The sequence below is a fragment of the Semicossyphus pulcher genome, unplaced genomic scaffold (assembly GCF_022749685.1).
Source record: "Semicossyphus pulcher isolate SPU_LCO1_2020_fin unplaced genomic scaffold, fSemPul1.0.p SCAF_9, whole genome shotgun sequence".
In the NCBI taxonomy this organism is placed as follows: domain Eukaryota; kingdom Metazoa; phylum Chordata; class Actinopteri; order Labriformes; family Labridae; genus Semicossyphus; species Semicossyphus pulcher.
Window position 1 is genome coordinate 28494681 of NW_027211770.1, and position 19343 is coordinate 28514023.

The 19343-nt window shown below is 41.6% G+C and overlaps 1 protein-coding gene across 1 annotated transcript in view; it reads right to left on the reverse strand.

Annotated features, from left to right (window-relative positions):
- The window catches only part of thsd7ab (thrombospondin, type I, domain containing 7Ab), a 178888-nt gene extending 164345 nt beyond the window's left edge, over window positions 1-14543 (reverse strand). The window contains exon 1 of the mRNA XM_069656696.1: window positions 13778-14543. Coding sequence (XP_069512797.1) covers window positions 13778-13928 — 151 coding nt within the window. The 5' untranslated portion in view covers window positions 13929-14543. The remainder of the gene's footprint in view (window positions 1-13777) is intronic.
- Window positions 14544-19343: the final 4800 nt, after the last annotated feature.

Sequence of the window (19343 nt, forward strand, 5' to 3'; positions counted from 1 at the left end):
TGCCAGCACTGAGCTACATATAACTGGAGGTGTGACCACTGAAAGATGCTCTTCCCTGACTGTAAGCGCTAAAACATGTAAAAAGCTGCCTGGTTATCCACACTGTGTTAGAGGGAAATGCCAACTTCTCTCTATGGATTACAAGTGTGGCTTATTGGGATTTACTGTGTGTGACTGTGCGTGTATTTGGTGTAAGCGTTTGCCAGCGCTGAGTGTGTTAAGTGAGACCCATGAGTGCAGGCCCACGCTATACACCCACAGCACAATGGGTAGTGAGAGTAAAAAGCTAATGGACGAGCGGATGAATAAAGGCATTTGAATCAATGGATGGATAAAGAGTTGGATGGCGTTCAACATAGTAGATTTAGTTGTGCAACCATTTAAGAGCAGCTGATGTAACCTGAATGGTTAAGCATCAAAGTGCAAGCAAAAAAAAAAACGTAAATACTGTGAATTAGATTTTACCTGTGGGGATTCGACTTTGATCTGCTCTCAGGACATTCAAACTGCATTTCAAATAGGACGGTATTGTTGCTCACCTTGAAAGCCACCTGAAAGTGTCTGCGTTTGAAGATGTCATCCTGACCTGAATAGTGGACTGACACAAAGGGGAATGTGACCTCTTTTTGCTGGAAGGGCAAGAAGGCCTGTGGAGCTTGTACTGTCACATTTACTGTATGTCCCTTTGGGAGAGTTTCTGTGAAGGTAACTGTGACGGGGTCAGCACTGCTGCTCATTGCTGTTTGATTTATTTGGATCTCTTCTAACTTATTTGATCATTTTACCAAGGCCACTTTAAAGCAGATATTATTTGATATCCATATAATGATGCATCAAATGAAAATAAAATCAATGCTGAATCTGTGGCTCCTTTTGTTTTTATGGAGCTTCATAGCAAGTTTCACTTCATTGTTTAGCTCTCCGGCTCTAAACTTGAATGTTTTGGTTCACGCTTAAAACCCTCTGCTCACCCCCAGGTAGACATTAAATTGCAGACAGTATATGGTAGCAAATAACTGCTGAAACAATGGAGCATTTAGCAACTAAAGAAGTTCATCGCCCTCAAGAGTTGGTAGAGGCCAAAGCAGAGCTAAAAAAAAAGGAGCTACTATTGGACAGAGAACCTGCTGAATGTTTTTAAGCAAATGTTTTATAACAAGTTCAGCATATTATCTGAACAGGTGATAAACTTGTTTCTCTATAAATATATTAACTGAGCGTCAGCCCTAAATATCTTGTTAATCTCTGAAGTAGCACAGTTATTCATAGGGCCGTGTGTCGTGTTGAGTGCTACAGAAGAATAAATCTCTGGTTAATGTAAAGGGTCATCTCTCCATCTGTGTTGTTATCAGCAGCTAGAACACAGAGGCGCAAACTGGGGCTAAAAACAGAAGAAAATCACTTGCATTAACATGCCAACAAGACTCGATGCATTCATGTCTAAAGCAACCAAATAAAGTTCCTCGTTAAATTAATTAACTTTAACAGATAATGTTCATAAAGTTCATACAGTGCTGCTAATCTAAAATCACTGGCCTTAATTTGTTTTTGATCTTCTTCTTGATAAACACTTTTTTAAAGCGCTAATCTTGAATGTTTAATGTGGAGCAGCGTTAAACTTATTACTTCACTGTAATCAGCACTTTCACTGTACTCAACATAAATAATCTGATTCCATCTCATTTCTACCAACGATTTTTATGCTTTCTTAATTGATTTTACGCAAGCTTTTACTGCTTATTATTTTAAATGTCATTGTTGTGGCTGCCTTTGCCTTTGTGAAACACACACTGAAGTGCCTCTGTGTTTGAAATGTGAGATATAAATAAAGCTGCCTTGCAATAAAGCTGCCATGACTAATCTGGATGTAAATGTGCTGTTGAACAAAGTCCAGTTGTATTTAATAATGTTTATTCTACAAACAGAATTTCCTCTGTTGTGCTGCTTTGTCAGAAAGGCAACTGCAATATTCTTTTATGTGCAGATTCATAGACAGAGTACCTGGTCGAGGCCTCTGCCATCCTGCCAACAGTAGTAACTATTGAACAAAGAGTACAGTTATGTAACATCTTTAAAGAAATTAAAGCTAGCTAAAGTAGCTAGCACTCTAAATGCAGTGTCTGTTGATTTGGGAAATGATTGGTTGATTTATCTATAAGTCAATCAAAAGGGAATAACTTGGGAACAATGGTGATAATGAATTATAAGTACGGTGAAGAACAAAGCCGAGACGCCAAACACTTTTTGGTTCAGGCATCGCTAACTAAAGTTTTGCTGCCTTTATCTTTGTTGCATCCTTACAAATTAAAGGGCCAGCAGAGAATTAAGTGGCATCTAGCCAGGAGGTTAAAGGTGGCAACAAGCTGAACAGTGATCCCCTCACCCTCTCCTTCCAAGCAAAAAGGAGAACCTACGCTGGCAGCATAAAAAAAGTGCTAAACTCCCACTCCAAAGACAGTGTTTGGTTTGTCCATTCTGGGCTGCTGTAAAGCACACCTGTGCAACAGAGGACATGCTCCCTTTGTACATATAAAGAGCTCATTTGAGGCTAATGAAAACACAACCACTATAATTTTCAGGTGATTATACTATAATGAATAATGTATTACATTTTTGCCATTAAATTTGCCAAACAATGGATCATCCTATTATACACATTAGACCTTTAATATCAAAAGATTGAGAGATAGTTGGTCTGAAAAAACATGGAGGAACTGAAGTTATTAATTGATAAAAAAGATCGTCTCTAAGAGAAAGATTTAGTCTAAAGAACATCACGTTGTTACAAAATGTAGGCTTATCAAGTGAGATCGTTTTCAGTCTTCAGTGATATTTCCCCGTTTATCTTACTCGTCTTCTTTGTATTTTAATAAATGTGTGGGCGGGAACTGACCACCAAAACACTGACTAATATTCTCCACGCACCGTGCCTGTCTGCTGAAGGCATGAGGAGCCTGCGAGCCGCTTCAGCCGAGTATATTCATACACGGTCAGCCCGGCCCTGCCTGGGGCCATCTGCTGCCCTCCCTCTAATCCAGGGGCTTGTCACTGGTGATTAGCTGGCTACTCTTTCACTCCCTCTCTCCCTCTACCATTTGATATATCTGCTTTATGATGTTGATACGAGTGTTAAAGCACGGTGTGGTGTTCTATTTCTGCCTCGACTCCTTTGTATGGATTTCTGAAAGCTACAAATCCTCTATGCCTCCCCTCGTTATCTCTCTCTCTCTCTTCCTCCTTTATTATGTATTTCAGGCGTATTATGCTGATGATAGGGATTATACTGAAGACTTCTTTCTCACACTTTTTTTTTTCTCTGTGCACTTTAAAGCCCACAAATTAACCACCTTTTTCCAATTTCCGTTGACATGTGCAGCTTTTATGGGGCTTTGCAGCAGTTTCAAGAATACAGCAGATGATGAATAAAAGCCTGAATGCAAATGAGGTCAATATTATTAATCAAGAGGACAATCAACAGATTAACTACCAACTTGACTTTAAATATCTGTTTGAGATATTAATCTCTCGGACTGCAGGATTTATAAGTACGACTGCAAGTGAAGGTTAGCTCTTTGTAGAAAGCTGGGTAATAGAGAATGATAAAATACATGATTAGTAAGTACAAAGAAAAAGACATCTTGATATCCTCAGTGATATCTTGCACTGTCAATTAAGCTTGTGCTTAAATGTGCAAAAACGTATGTTGTTTTCTGCCGATGTATACAGCAATGCTAGCTGCGTGGTTCTACAGACTCAAATGTCTGTGGGTTGGTTATGATGATGGTTACCATCTAGTCCAGCCTTCTAGATGTTTGGATTGCCATTAAACTTTTTGGACATTTATGAAGTCCTGAGGATGATCGTCAATGATCCCCTCACTTTTCTTCTCACAATACCATAAAGTTGGTGCGTGTGGTTTTGAGTTATCTCATGTAGAAATTTATTGGATTATCGTTAAATTTGGCACAAATTCTAAACAAAAGACTTTTTTCGATCCTTTACTTCTCATATAGAGGCATCTTCTGTAAAAAACAATGTCTTAATACTCGTCAAATACTTTGGTTTCCTGTCAGCCTGTTAGTGCTCATTAGCTAGGTTTAGCACGCTAACTTATGCTTTTTAAGTGTAAATGGTATCTGCTAAACATCTGCATGCTAGCACTATCATTCTGTGCTTTCACATCTAGTATTAACATGCGGTCTGAGTGATCCAATCCTAAGTGGAAAGCAGCATTAGAATCTATCCCCACATCTGTCTCAAATGACCACTTGTGATCAGATCACTTACCTGCTATATGTGCAAATAAACATGTACAAAATTTCCAAGTGCATGATTTGAAGACGGAAGCCAAAATGGAAATCAGACAGCATGTTGCATATGTGCTACATCCACCAGTGGCTTGTTGACTTGTTTAGTACTTTAAGATGAAGTTGTAGGAGCACAAATGAGTACATATATCTCTCATGCAGAGGTCATATGTGTAGGTAGTCCTTTAATGTGGCGCAGGATACACTGCCATACACTCCATTAGCATCAGCATGTGTCCATTAGCACCCCAGACCCCCAGTGAATGTTGACACCTGTACTTAGAGCTGTCCACCAGATCTACCAAGACGCATGTTGAAGCCAGGTGAAAACAGGGCCTCTGAGGTGGTTAATGTGCTGATGTTAGCAATATTCTACAGACCAACACCATCAAAACAGGGATTAGCAACTACTGACACTAACAATTACCTAAATCCACTGTCCTGTCACAGTTGCTTAGGGTACTACGAGGAATTACTGCACCAATTCTGCTCGATGAACCAAGAATAAAGATGTGGTTAGCCTACATAAGAGTAAAACCACCAGCAGCTCAATATCCTAATGTAATGTTCCTATGATATCCAGATGGAACTACTAGTTCTGATATATGATTCCATAACCACAGTAGATTATAGCAGTCCGTGTTTACAGTTCATCACAAGACCTAAAGATGAATTCATCTTCCTGCACAGCAACAATGAGCCCTTTTTCAGTTCTACGTCCGCTCCCACACAACACAGCAAAGCAACAACAGCCAAACTACTGTGAAGAAACAATAAGCTTATTTGTTCTTAAAATATGCCCATGACAACCCCACAGCTGAGCAGAAACAATTGATAGCCAGTAGAAGAGATGGAGGATTAACAACAAATGGCTGCTGAATGGAAGAGAAGATATTTACTCCCGAGCCTCCGCCATCTCCACAGCTTTATTAGAGTGGCATCGGAGGAAGCAGCGCAGCCACTAAATGTCACTGCTTTCTTCGATGACGCCTCAATTCCTCTCAGCCCGCTGAAGCCGCCTTGTTACCTCTCGTGGGAGTAAAGGGCCTGTTTTGAATGCCACTCCCTGACCATGAGAAGGGCTTGGTTTCCCCCCGATATGGGCACCATTTGTTTTTGTTTCAACTCAAGGCCAAACGTAGACTGAGGGAGCGAGGAGACACCGCAGGGACATGACCGGTGTGAAAAACAAGAAAACACAAACCCTCTGTTCATTTTAGAGAACACTCCTGAGAAAAACAAGTTGGCAAAGCAAGGGAATCTTAGGTGTTAATGTTTTCTGGATTGATTTGAGTGACAGCACTAGGAGTCCTTGGGAAAGGCACCTCACTTTCCACTTTTGCCCATTTAAAGTAGATTACAAGTCGGGTCATTCCTGAAAGCCGACTATTCAAATCGTCAGTCAAGAAGACCCTGAATGGACTCTCATTTTGTCAGGCATTTTTTTTAGATGTTTTGTTTTACAAAGAGCGATGCAGGAGTAATAACATGTCAGGATATAAACTTTACTAAACAAGTCTCAAAAGACTCGTAAGCTCAAACTATCGACAGACGTCTCCACCTCTCCAACACAAACTTCCCGGTGATTTAAACCAGTAAAAACAATGAATGAAACAGTGCTATGTTAAAAAATAATTGTTTCTTTGATCTTCTGCGTCCACAGGACGTCAGGAGAGGCTGCAAGCTGAGCTGCCACTACTGCTTATATCTAGGTGCTCAACTTGATTCATTCACTGTTCAACGTTCACAATGTTTTTCAGCGAGTAAATTTATCCGCAGAGGTCTCATCCTCTCAAAGATATACCGAAGAAAGTAGTTGTCTTTCCAATGCACTTCGGTGGATTTCCAGGGACAGTGAGCTGAGCTGCCGCAAACTTTAGTTCAGTAGCCGACTAGAATCCCTCATCTACTACTGCCATACTGTTCATGTGTAAATAACTCTTATGTATAGAACTTTTTTGCATCGTAACTCTTCTGGGATTCATATTTAAATCACCACAGATCCACTTCTCAGCATTTAATCTTTATCTCTTATTTTACTGTAGATATAATGCACATATTTGACATTTTTTCTCACTTCTATTTTATGACATATATTTCTCTATGCTGTGTCAGAGCAACTGTAGCGCTCGAATTCACCCTCCTGGGGATTAATAAAGTATTTCTGAAATGATCATACAACTAGATGAATGTGGAAAAATGTGTCTGACAGGTAAAATAGGAGCCATTTACACAAGTTAAGTGTGGTGCTAAACTGAGAAGACTATATAGAATAATGGAAGGTTCTAAATTGAATTGATTTGCAAAGCTGCTAAAATGGAGCATATACTAACCTTTTTAAAGGAACACCTGCAAATGTGATATCCCAGCTTATAATGAGAGAAAAACATCCCGACATTAACATAAATCTATCCCTGATCTGCTTACTCGCAACATGACCGTCCACAAAGTACACTGGTAGGGAAAGCCAAATGACATAGTGCCCCATCTAAAATATGTTATGATCCATCTAAATGTGGTGAAATAAGGCGCTGAGAATCCTCTTATGTCACTCTAAATAAACTTTTTTGGATGAGGTATAATCTCTAATCCTTCCGTACCTCCTGTGTCAGTAATAGCCAAATCTAAGTGTAAGCTCTGCCATTTAGATTAAACAAACTCCAGCATCCCTTTGGCATTTTTCTTCACTGGATGGATTGGCTATTTCAACAAACGCAGCAGTCATGAGAGGAGAGTGGTGGGGTAATATTTCTAAAGCCTCAAAACGGATCAATCTGGGTCAATTGTGACGTATTGTGCCGCAAATGCTTTTAAAATCAAGTGCAATGTCACGGTGCGCTGTCGGCTAGCTCTGCATCAATTCTGCAGGGGCAACACTGAACCGCAGACCTCTTCAGTCACAATGATTCTTTTCCCAGAGTAACTTTGAAAAATAGCTTCCTTCCTCTTGCAGAAAGAGAGATGCTGAGGCCACATGGCTATTGCTGTTGCTGCCATTCCAGAGAAAGACTCCGCAGGCTGCTGAGTGCTCATTTTCAGATGGTTGGAGGGCCAAACACACACAGTAACACACATACACACAACTGAGACAATTAGCCTCCATTTCCACTCCAACTGAACTAAAAATGAAAACAAAAACACAGGCATACGGAATTAAAATAAAACCCATTGGCATACTGTGTAATGAAAAATGAAAAATCCCAAGGAAATTCTCTTAATTTATATGCATGGCCTAAATTTGTTGCCTGTTGCTGAGGAATTTAAGCAGTGCCTGGCCAATTACCTACCAGAGTCTTGTTTGCCCTCAGGTGCTATGCTAATTAGGGTCACAGAGGGTCACGTTGTGTTGCACTAGCAAAAGCGAGGCAGGAATCTCCGAGGGCCATTCTCATTTGGGACAATGCCAGTCTCATTCCTGCCACTATCAAAGCTACAGCCACTTACTCAGACGTGTGTTTGTTTCTGGCTCAATTTAACTGTCAGACATAATGCAGGTTTTGCAGGTATTAGCACACGGCTATTTTAGGCAATGGATTTTCAAGGCGTAGAGACACAGAAGATTCTACTTTAAACCTGAGGCAATGAGGTAAGATGAGGACATGAATCCTCAAGTATGCAGGCACAAAGTCCTTTAATAGAATGATAAATTGTAAATGAGAATATTAAGCCAGTCATTAAACATCAAATCAGATCATCAGGCAAAACTAACCGATCCTCAGAGTCCTGAGGTGGTTCTTTAGCAGGAAACAAGGAAACAGAAGCAACTTTTGTTTAATCAGTCCGAGGCACCTGCAAGAAATCAATACAGCACTTAAGTTTCTTTCTCTCTCAAGGCTCTGCTTTTAAACTCATCTTGTCTCTGCTACAATCAGTTTGGCTGAAGGCGTTTTGCCATATTAATAACCTTGGCTTCCTGTATTGAACTTGTGAACCCGTCACACCCGTTCTCCCTCAATTTCCTGGATGGCCTCTTCAGTGGGTCCGCCATAATAGCAGGTGATTGTAGGAGAGCCACTAACAACCCTCAGCGAGGGTGACATCCTTCACTGCCAGGGCGTCTCGTGAAGACAGGAATGTGTTCGGCTAACAATGGCCTGTCAGTGCGAGCCGTCCTGTCCCCCGTGCGTTGAAAGGTGACATCAGCATGACGTGGTGACACACAGCAACGTGTTCAGACCACTGAAAGCTGCAGTGGTCCTCATTGTATGACACTGTGTAGGACTAAAACTCTATTGTTACTGTAGAGTGGCAGGTCATTAGGGATGCAGGCTGACAGAAGTGCACGCACATACAGACACATACACCCACTCAGGATTCATAATAGTGTGGTAAAATTACCTGGAATTAGCTCATCTGCTTAAACTGAACTAAAAAAATGCCAGGAAAGAATAATTTTAAACTTAAACATACTTATCTGAAATCTATCTGGCTGACTGACAGCGTCATCAGTCATGAATACAATCGCTCAAGTTTATGACACAAGATCTGGTCAGTTAATCCTCCAGAAAGCAATTAAATACAGTTAAAACTGCTTATTGTAGATAAAATATTAATAATATAATAATATTAAGCCCATCAGAAGCCTGTTACAGAGCTATTAGTTTGCTTTTATCTGTTTAAACTTCTTCAGGTGGAGGGTTGAAAATCCTTACCTGCCACTGTTGTGGCCTAAACTTGTGGATTTAAACATTTAACAGATTTCACCTGCACTTGGGCTTTAATTGCCTGATATCAGACAGCACTTTCTCACACTCAGTTTCCATCATCAGGCTGACATTGCTTGCACTCAATTGTTCACTTGGCCTTACAAATCACTAAAGGCCAATGTATCTGCCTAAGTCAAAAGTCAAGTCAAAGCTGACGCATGGTCATGCCAAGATGCTGGTTTTATCTGTGCTTAAGAGCGTAAACAGAGTAAAAATGAACTACAGTGTTATCATATTTGGATACCGTCGACAGAAAACAAATGCTCTTGTCTGTAAGTCGCCATTGTTGTTATTTTTCCACCAAGGTTGTGGCACACCGCTTGCCAACTGCTTGGCAACAGTGTTAGCCACACCCGTGATGCTGATTGGCTAACCCCCCACTCAGCTCATTGGATCAGTGAGCTAATCATGCCAGACGGATCAGTCAACTCGGTGCACTGGATGGATTCAAGGGTCTGGAATCAGGCCTGGGTGTTGAGCCCATGACACACCACTCAAACATTTCCCAACAACAGGAATCATTCGAATGGAGTCTTCGAATGGTTTACTTATGATGTATCAGAATTTCTTTCTGATCAAACAAATCCTAACAAAAAGTTTAAACTTAACTCAACAGTTGAATTAAAAAAGAGGATATCTGAAAAGGATATCTACAGTATTTGTTTGAAGTAATTGTACCATTGTATTTAGAAGTGGCAAGATGTTTTTGAACCCACCAAAAATATTAGAAGAAAATCTGGAGCAAGAAGAGTTAAGAAGAATTAAGTTATAATCCTCTCTCCAGTCACAACTGAGCAGAACTGCAGGCAGTTGGAAAAGCTTAGACCAAGGTTAAGGTGGAAATTTGTGGAAATGCTAATCGTCAGGACTGCATCTTTATCATGCTTGTTGCGACAGGTGAGCAGAAATAAGAAATCAGAAATGTTAAAACTCTGCCATACGGGTAACTGTGTCTGTTTAAAAGCATGGAAACAGACAAACACAGATTGATGTCAAGTCTGACCAAACATCTCCTGACAAGGTCAACCAGACCAAACCAGACCAAACCAGACCAAACCAGACCAAACCAAACCAAACCAGACCAACAAACATCTGTCTTTCTTGGAGAATGTTTGATTGACCTGCCATGACCGACAGATACAGCATGCTTGTGTAGAACAACCCACATACGTGGCAAGTTAATTGATAAATTAGAGTAATTGGTCGGATTGCCGGTTCATGACTCAGGAGGCCTACGGCATGGGGACACGTGTGGGGAAGTGATAAAATGGGATTGGCTTTATCAGTGGACGTAGGAGGCTCTTGTGTAATCTAAATGATAGGTTATCTGGATCCCTGTACAGATTACAGTCCCATTATTTACCAGTGATCAGAACAGGATCTCAAGTGAGACTCAAATATGACTTGCCAAAAAAACATGTTGATTTTCTTTCTCTCTGGTTCGATTTCTTTTCAAAACCCCTGAAAAATGTCACCTGTATCATCATCTAACTGCACAAGGCACACTTACAGTCATAAACACAGAGAATGCTGAGATGATCGAGATGTTACTGTACGTGTTTACTTGAATATACCATCACCTGCTGCAGCACTTGTAATTGCTTTGTCCTCAGGCAGACATGTGAATCCTGACAGCTCAAACCTGGCAACCTTGTCGCTCCAACAACAGAATCTAATGAAGCTCGCACACAGTACCAGGATGGGAAGGATGCACCTGCTGTGTGTGTGTACATAAGTGTGTGTGTTTGCTTCTGCGTGTGGCAGTTTTTATAAATACAGCAGAATTTTTAATGTGAAGATTATGCCTCCTTACTTTTGGCAGCAGATAAGGTTGCTGTGAAATTTCACTCAATTTTATTGTTGCAAAGGATAGAGACCTTTATTTTTAATCCATGCTCCACAGGCTGTCAAGCCCCTGAATATGGTGGCAAGTACTTTTTCTGGGGCCAAAATATAAACTTGTGTAAAAGCAGTACAGAAATTGAATAGCGTTTGTTTTTTAATAGTGAACAGTGTATGACAAGGTGCTTTTCAAATAACATATCTAAGGATTTTAAAAATGTCTGAATTCAATTCAATTCGATGTGGCAACGTCATCACATCATGTAAAGAAAAAGAAGAGAGGACTATCCTTTTTGTCCACTGCTAAAAGCCCAAAGGCAATAGCGAAATAGCAACATTACAAGAGGATTATGTGTCCAGCTGCTGTACAAGTGTGTCTGCTACACCTGCTAAGTCTATCGCTGCTGCAGCATTAGCATTTGCTAGCTCAAAGGGACGGGATGTTTGTGGAACTGTAACAATGGTTTAGCAAAAAGGCTGGACGATGGGGATAAACCTTTGTGGCCACTGGGGGCCATTCAGATGTTATATTTGGACTTTTTTTGGCGACATTCAAACAGGCCATGGTTAATTTCCAACCATGGCTGTATAGATTGGGAAAAGCTAAAGATCTAAGAGCAGAACTGCAAAGTATAGACTCAATGCCAGACAGGGCAACAATAGAGTTGCAAAGGAAGAAGTGCATAGGGAGTGCACAACTGAGAGGAAGCAACACAAGAAAAAAAGGTGTGAAAATAGCATCTGAGAGGCACACAAACACGCTGCAATCTCTCAGAGGCCCCATGGAAATTGTGGCAAGCCATTATCACCACCATCATCATCGTCGTCACCAACCTCGTCCTCATGGTGGCCATAATCACCCGGGTTTTTTCTTCAGTTATCCTCACAGCCACCTTCAGAGATATCACTTGCACTTGTCTGGCGGAGGCTGTTGTCTCCATCGGCCTCATTTAAATAGAACTCTTAGAGCAAAAAAATAGCGCTGAACTGTCTCACCTTCCAAAACAGATACATCATATTTTCAGAGGAGGCAATAAAAGCAATGCAGGCCCAATTCCCCACAGTTTCGAAGACAGGGGCTGTATTTCAGCTAGACTCATCAATATGCAAAACATCAGAGCATTGCTTGCCACAAGAATATTCCCTCCACTGCACACTCTGCAAATGTGCACAAACATCATCACATTTCGTGTTTTTTTTTTTTTAAACGAGCTTCGATTGGCAAGAAAAAAGTATGCAAATCTTGTGCAAACATAATCAGGTTTTGATGAAAAGCACTGGGTTTCAAAGCCCTAAATTGCCCTATGTGATTTTAATACTCTACAGGCAATTGTCTAAACCAAAGAGACATAAAAAAGAAGACTCCAGGGTTGAAATCAATGCGCTACCTTTTTTTATTTGGGAAGAAGCGAACAAACTCCAAGCGCTGGATTACATTTCAAAGCAGAGAGCCTAGAGCTTTTCCCGTCCAGGAGCATGTATAGTGTGGGAGAAAGGTGCTGTAGCGTGGGAGAGAGGCGTAATCACGATGACCTACAGTAGGGTAGATGTAGGTTAAGTTAGTCCCTCTCTCTTATTGCCTGCAGTGCTCGCTCTGCCTTTCTCTTTCTCAAGTCTCTTCCCTGGGCTGTCTTTCCTGGGTTGTTAAATCCCTGCTTCTTTAATCTCCTTACTCAGCTACATCCTCTTTAAAGATGCAGAGGAACAGGAGAGACGTTGGATACGTCAACTAGGGACTGGTGCCGGGGCGAGGGGGGGTGGGACAAGTGGAGTCGGGGGTGGGGAGGGGTGTTGGAGTTAGGGTAAGACAGAGAAGTTGTGCTGTTTGCAGTAAAAATGTGTTTATGTAAAGGAAGAGCACGCCTTAATCTCTTGAGCTTTCCTGTCTAATTGAGGATTAAATCAGGCTGGTCATTTAATTTATGCCTTACAGGACTTCCTAAATGTTTTAACCAGGCTGCAGAGAGTCATTTTCTCAGTGTCCATTGGAAATCCTCACAGTAATAATCACTGCAACATCTGCAGCTCAAGAACCTTAAATTAGGGCTCAGCCTCCATGTTTGGTAGTGGGCTTCCAATGCATTCAACAGTGATGATATAATTGATTGGATCCCACTGTGACAGTTAATTGACTTCATGCAACTCCTTTTTTGATGCAGATTAACAAGGCCAAGCATGTGTTCGACTAGAAATACAGTATCACTCTACAACATCTACTACACGTATGAAATAGTAACACACACTGATGCACACAACCCTTGCTCTTTTAACGCTGGTGCTCTATCAATACCATCAAAAACCATTCCACTCCACTTCCCGCACCAAGCACTATTGTGCAGCAATGCCTATCAATCATCCGCCTGCTGTAACACACGGCAGCAGCAGCAGCAACGTTTCAATAATGGTGCATCACCTGAGACTCAGGGAGATGAAAGTAATCCATTCAAAAATGGATCACCGCCGTTCTGTGTTGCCACATGCTATTCAGTGGGAGGAGAAAAGCTGTACTGTAGCTTTCTGGGTCATCTTTCAAGTGTATGTATCTTTGAAGTTCTGCAGCGTAGAGTCGTATACCTCAAATACCACATTTATGAGACAAGCAAAGTGTGTCACCTGGAAGCACTGTGGACCCGTGAGAGTTAATGAAGCATGAGAATACGTCTGTGTCTGTGCAAGATCCAAGAATCCTTTATTTTCACGAATGAAAGGCAACTCAGTCCGATGCACTGATTTGAAATCATGCTTCAAATCTGAAAGTTATCAGATCATTCAGAACACATTTTACACAAATGGCTCTTGAGTGTGGGAGGTCACATACCAAAGCAGCATGAAACAACACGACTTCACCCACCTACCATCATAAACACTCCATATGTTAAACAAGGGATCAAATATAAGCTCTAATTAGTGGTTTAGCAGTACCTGTTTCCCAGAAGTACATAGCCTTCCCATCGTCTGTCTGCGTGTGAGCCTTCCAGAAACCGCACAACAGCAGCAATGTCACCAAAAGGTGCCAGCTCCCCTCTGTCCTTATTCGGAGGGTCCCTGCTGCACCCCTCCACCCTAGCCCCATGGTCCGCCACAGGATAAAAGTAAATCCACTCAGCTCGGAAGGTCAGCGTAGGCAGCGAAGAAAAAAAGAAAAAACTAGTCCAAAAGGCAACAAGAAGAAGTTCAGTTTGAGAGAGTGAGGTGTGAGTAAGTAAGTGTAAGAGAGGGAAAATAGTGAATGTGTGTGTGTGGTGTGTGTTGTCAGTCCTGCAGGAGTTTGAGGTCCAGTTCTTGATCTTGTGAAGGACAGAGAGATTTGTTTTCTCCGTTTTGCTCCTAACTTGGCAGGCTGGTCCCAGAGGGAAGCTGTCAGTGACAGGGACTGAGCCGCAGACGGACGGTACGGTCTTCCTCCTCCATCGTATCTGCTCCCTCTGCTGCCGTTGCTGCCTCTGTCCTCTGGCGGTGGAGCAGTGACAGTGGGCGAGTGTCTGCAGTGTTGTTCGCTTCCCTCCCTCTCGTTTGCTCTCGCTCACTCTCTCTCCCTCTGTCTCCTATTCGCTCTCTCATTTGCTCTTCTCCCTGTGCCACCCTGCTCCCGCTCTCTCCTCTTCCACTCCTAGGTTTTGTCTATTTTTCTTTCCTGCCCTCATCTTCCCTTGTTTCTCTCATTTTCCCTTTTTTATCACACTCTCTGCATCTCCAACATGCTCACTTTCTCTCCCTCTATCTTTCCTTTTCCTCCCCTGTTATCCTCTCTCCCCCTCCTCCTCCACTCTTCCTCCACTTGCAAGTGCTGGGAAGGCGACTGGAGACCAGCAGTGCTCGCACTGGTCTCAGAAGCTCCCATAAGCACTGCTCCCAGGATCAGAGAGGCAGAGAGACAAGCAGGGCTTAATGCAGAGCGGGAGAAAGTGGAAGGAAGGAGGGGGGGTTGATGGGGGAAGCAAGGAGGAGCAAAACAGGAAAGCAGAGAGAGAGCGCGAGAAAGAGATGAGGGAGAGGGGGTGTTTATGACTGTGAGAAAAGGGTGTGAAAGTGAATAATGGAACATAAGAAGTGACAATAAGGACTTACTGTAATCATTTTATATTTCCAAATAAAAAAAACATTAATGTGATGCCATTCTCTATAACCCATTCTGAAAACAACATTGTGAGCCACCCTGTAGCGAGTACATGCTGAGAGAAATGAGTAGAAGCGATGAGACACTGTATCAGAATGCTGGCTGAATGCCATTTGCATCGCGGCATGGGCATTATGTGTTTGGCTTTAGGGAGGGCAGCTGATATCTTGTTCCAGCACAAATCTTTAAAGTCGAGGTGAAATGAAAAATGTCATTGTAATCCTTTTAGATCACAGCCCCGGAAATATTGTGCATCTATTTGACAATATAGGCCAAAAAAAATACAGAAAATTTTCTGAAACATTTCTTCTTATTCTTATATCAAAATCCGATCATTTTTTCTTCTGGTAAAACTACATTTCACGCGTGCTTACGTAAGTTAGAACCAACCAATTTCAACCAATCAATCTGCAACATTTAGCCGCAGAGCACCAAGAACGCTCGGTCAGTTAGCTAGCTACTGCGCTGTGGAGAACGTCTGTCTACGCCCACTTCTCAACGATCAAATCAAATCCCTCTAATGATATGTCCCGCCTGCACGTCCTGTTTCACTCAGAAATACGTCACGATACGGAAGCTAGATACTCTCGGAATGCCGTTTCAGCTCGACTTTAACACACAGTGATGCATGTATTGTAAAATCCTGTGGCGTGCACACTGCGAGGCATTTCAGATCACAGTGGAAAGTTCTGAAAAATAAATCCCTGCTTATACAGAAAAAAACAGCAGGATATTTGGCATGAACAGAGATAACCACTATCTGAACAGACAAAGAAAAGAGTGCCACCGATAGGAACGTCATCAACAACAAATCCAAGAACATATCTCTTAGTTAACTCTTTGATTTTTTTAAATCGAGCAATATCGCTTCAGGAGCAGCTGCATTATGCCAAACAGGTAAATGGATCTCAAAGGTTATGGCTTAAAGTTCTTATAAAGTTATAATTTATATTTAATTTTTAAATCACACAATTGCAATTAATGTTCGCATTAAGTCTGCCTTAGCATTGGTTTTTTGTTACCGTTTTCTTTTACAGAAAACTCCACCATACCCTGCCTCTGTCACTCAAACCCCAACCCAAAAATGGATCTCAAATACATCCAAAAGTGTATTAATTTAATTTAAGAGCTGAGCACAGTAGTTTTCAGCAAACGTAACTGAAACAGGAGTATTCAGTGCACCTGTTTGGGACTATTTTTATATAGATTAACACGCATGTGGAACCCTAATGAGAATTTGCAGGTAGGATGGACAACACGGCACAGAAGCAGAAAGAAAATACCGGTTGCTACATACTACAGTTAAGTCATTGGATTTGTTGGCAATTCTACAAAATACAGAAACTCACTATTGCTATCGCTAGTACCAATCTAAATCAGATATGCTCTCTTTCGCAGCAGCTATAGTGATAGGCGGTCCTTGAATGTACGTTTTTTGACCTCACTCTAATGTATGTAACATGGATCTAACAGATCCAATGGGGGTTATTTGCACTTGTTTAATACGTTACATATTAAGACATTGAGACATTTTTAGCTGAAAATCTGCGAGAGTTTGCCCTCGAGCTATTTTAATTTTAGTTGTAATTTTGGGTGTAATGCAAGTCAACAGAAGAGAGATTACAACAACTTAGTGGGTGACAGTAAGAAGCCAACGTATCAGCTGTAAGCTTAGAGTGACGCCAAATGGCATAGTATGTGAATGGGATTGTCTTTAAACCTCGTGCATGGCCAGCACACAAGCGTCAATCAAAGAGACAGCCAGATTAGAGAGTCGGATGGGCGGGGTGAGGGGTAATGCAGGTAGAATTCATTTGGCTGAGTTTCATGTTCCTGTGCTGCCTCGACTGCTCTCCTGACAGATTCACCAGGCTAAGGTCGTGTCAGGACATCTGACTGGCAGGTTTTCAGTTTAGCAGAGTCAGCCTGTCATACCTTGTTTTTGCTTGGATTCACGTGGACAAGGCAGTCGAAGGGATGCACAAGACTGGTTAGGGCCAGGTTTAGAAAACAAATTAAGGAAGCCAATATTTCTGTTATTGATTTGAAATTGCTTTTTGAAGGAAAAGGGGTACTAAATTGAATTTGACGAAAAACAAGACTTAATTTGAAAGCCAATGTCCCTCAAAGTTATGATCTCCACGATTTCAGGTTGAATAAATGTTGAATAAGTCACTTTGTTAAATGAGTGTACACAATAAAGTGATTGAAACAATGTCCAACTGATTGCATTTACAATATTCCTTGGAATGAAGAAGGATGTGGAGTTTACGTCACAAGCGTCCATCACCCAGCTGTGGCTGGTCTGCAGGACAGAGTGGGTGAAATAGAGTAGTGTTTACCAAAGTCTCTGCTGAGTTGGGAGGAAACAGTAGGACCGCAAACAAAGAAAAGATTGATGACTGCTGACTATGGAGCTTCAACAACAAGTGCAAATCCATATAAATAGAAGTGAATTGGACATTTCATACTAACAGTCAAAACTCTCTGTGAGACCGCAAAAGAGGACTAAACTGAGATATTAGAGATTGCATCTTTAAAGTAATAACAAGAATATTTATATTTAAACAAATGCCAGTAACTAACTTACTAAGAGTTAACACATTGATTATGGAGCCTAATGCCAACAGATTAAAGCCCTGCACTTACACTTTTAGAAACGAAGCGTCGGTGGAGGCATTCAAGTGCTGCACATATAGTTAGGCTTTTTCTGTCTCCCTACAGTCTGTGCTAATCTTGCTGACTGCACAGTTACAATAGCCAAGGTCTTAATACGATCCTGAAATTACTGCTTATTACCATAGTGGCCGCCAAAGAAAACGGAACAGGGATGCTGCCTAAAAATAAAGTGTATGTATCAATGCGACTGAAAAGACACCAAACATCTTAAATGCCATAAATTGCATTTTTCCAACAGGAAATGGGGACATACTTCTTTGAAGATGCATCTTGGCAGTATGGTGGAAAATTAGAGTTTCACTTGTAGGAAGACTAAAGAGAGGCCTGCTTCGGTTTTTGGTTACTTGAGGCTATCTGACTGGTTGCCGCTTGCTCTTCTAAAATTAAGCTAGTGATAATCACAAATTCCCCTTTGTAGCCCAATAGTTACCTCAATAACACAGCATCTACATAGCCACACTATCAATTCAAAGACAGCCTCATCAGGTTAATGCAGCTCATAGTCTATCAGCCCAGAGCGCCTGTAACGCCTTATGTAACACATTTTTCGCTCTGCAGTTATAAACAAGTATTGGTTGTTAATATGTTTTACTTGCATAAGCCTTTCTAGGAAAGCTTACACAAGGCGCTGACCGACTTTTGCGTCACACATTTAGCAAAGAAGGTGCAGATTCCATCCTGGTCGTGGGAAAGTTTCTAGATGTTCTTGCATTCAAAGAGTGTTTTCTTTGGGTTTTGGGATTCAGCCTGTGATGCTCATGGACCTGATGAAAAGGAACAGACAAGCAGTAGCCGGCCAATAGTGTGATTATGTGTTCTTCCCCAAACTATGGCCTCCAGAGCTCAGTGGGGCTGCTGGTTGGGATGATTGCCAGAGCCTCTAAATCTGAGTCCATTGTAGACTGCTGGGAAATGGTGAACAGCTGTCTTGGTTTGATTGAAGGAAAGTTGCTGCTCCGGTTGAGGAGTTCAAGCATCTCAAGTTCTTGTTCACAAGTGAGCGTAAAATGGAGCGTGATATTGACAGACTGATCGGTGCAGAATCTGCCATGAAGTGAAATAATGAAGCCCTTATAAATGGAGTGTCATGGTGAAGAGAGAGCTATAGCAGGAAGGTGAAGCTCTCACTCTGCCAGCTGTTTTATATCCTTATCCTCGACTGTGACTCGGCAATGACCGATAGAAGGACTGAATGTATACAAATGGCTGAAGTTAAATTCCTTCGCAGGATATCGAGGAAGATTCTGACATCCAGAAGAAGCTTGGAATCCACTGGTTTCTCTTCCCCAGTAATACGTTAGTTGTCTTACCTGTTGATTACTATTCCTGGCACAGCCAACTTGGAGGAGATTTAGTTTAGTTGAGGGATGTGTAAATATTAAAACTTTGTTAAGCACAAACTCCTAAGCTGAAGGACCAACGCTGGAGCAAACTTTTGTCTGGTTTTCTTGTTGAATAACTCCACAGGAACATTTCACAACCCACAAATATTCACCCTTCAGGGCTAGTGGTTGTACTCCTTAACGCTAGAGCTCATTTAGTTTGAATTTAAGTACCAACAACAGGTGGAAGCAAGAAACAGATGCGTATTTTCATAACTTACCATATTGTCCAATGGTTTTGCCCACTTTTCTCCGTGCCCAGCCAGGTCTGTAAGCAAGACGAGACAAGCTGGCGTTGGAAAAATTCTAC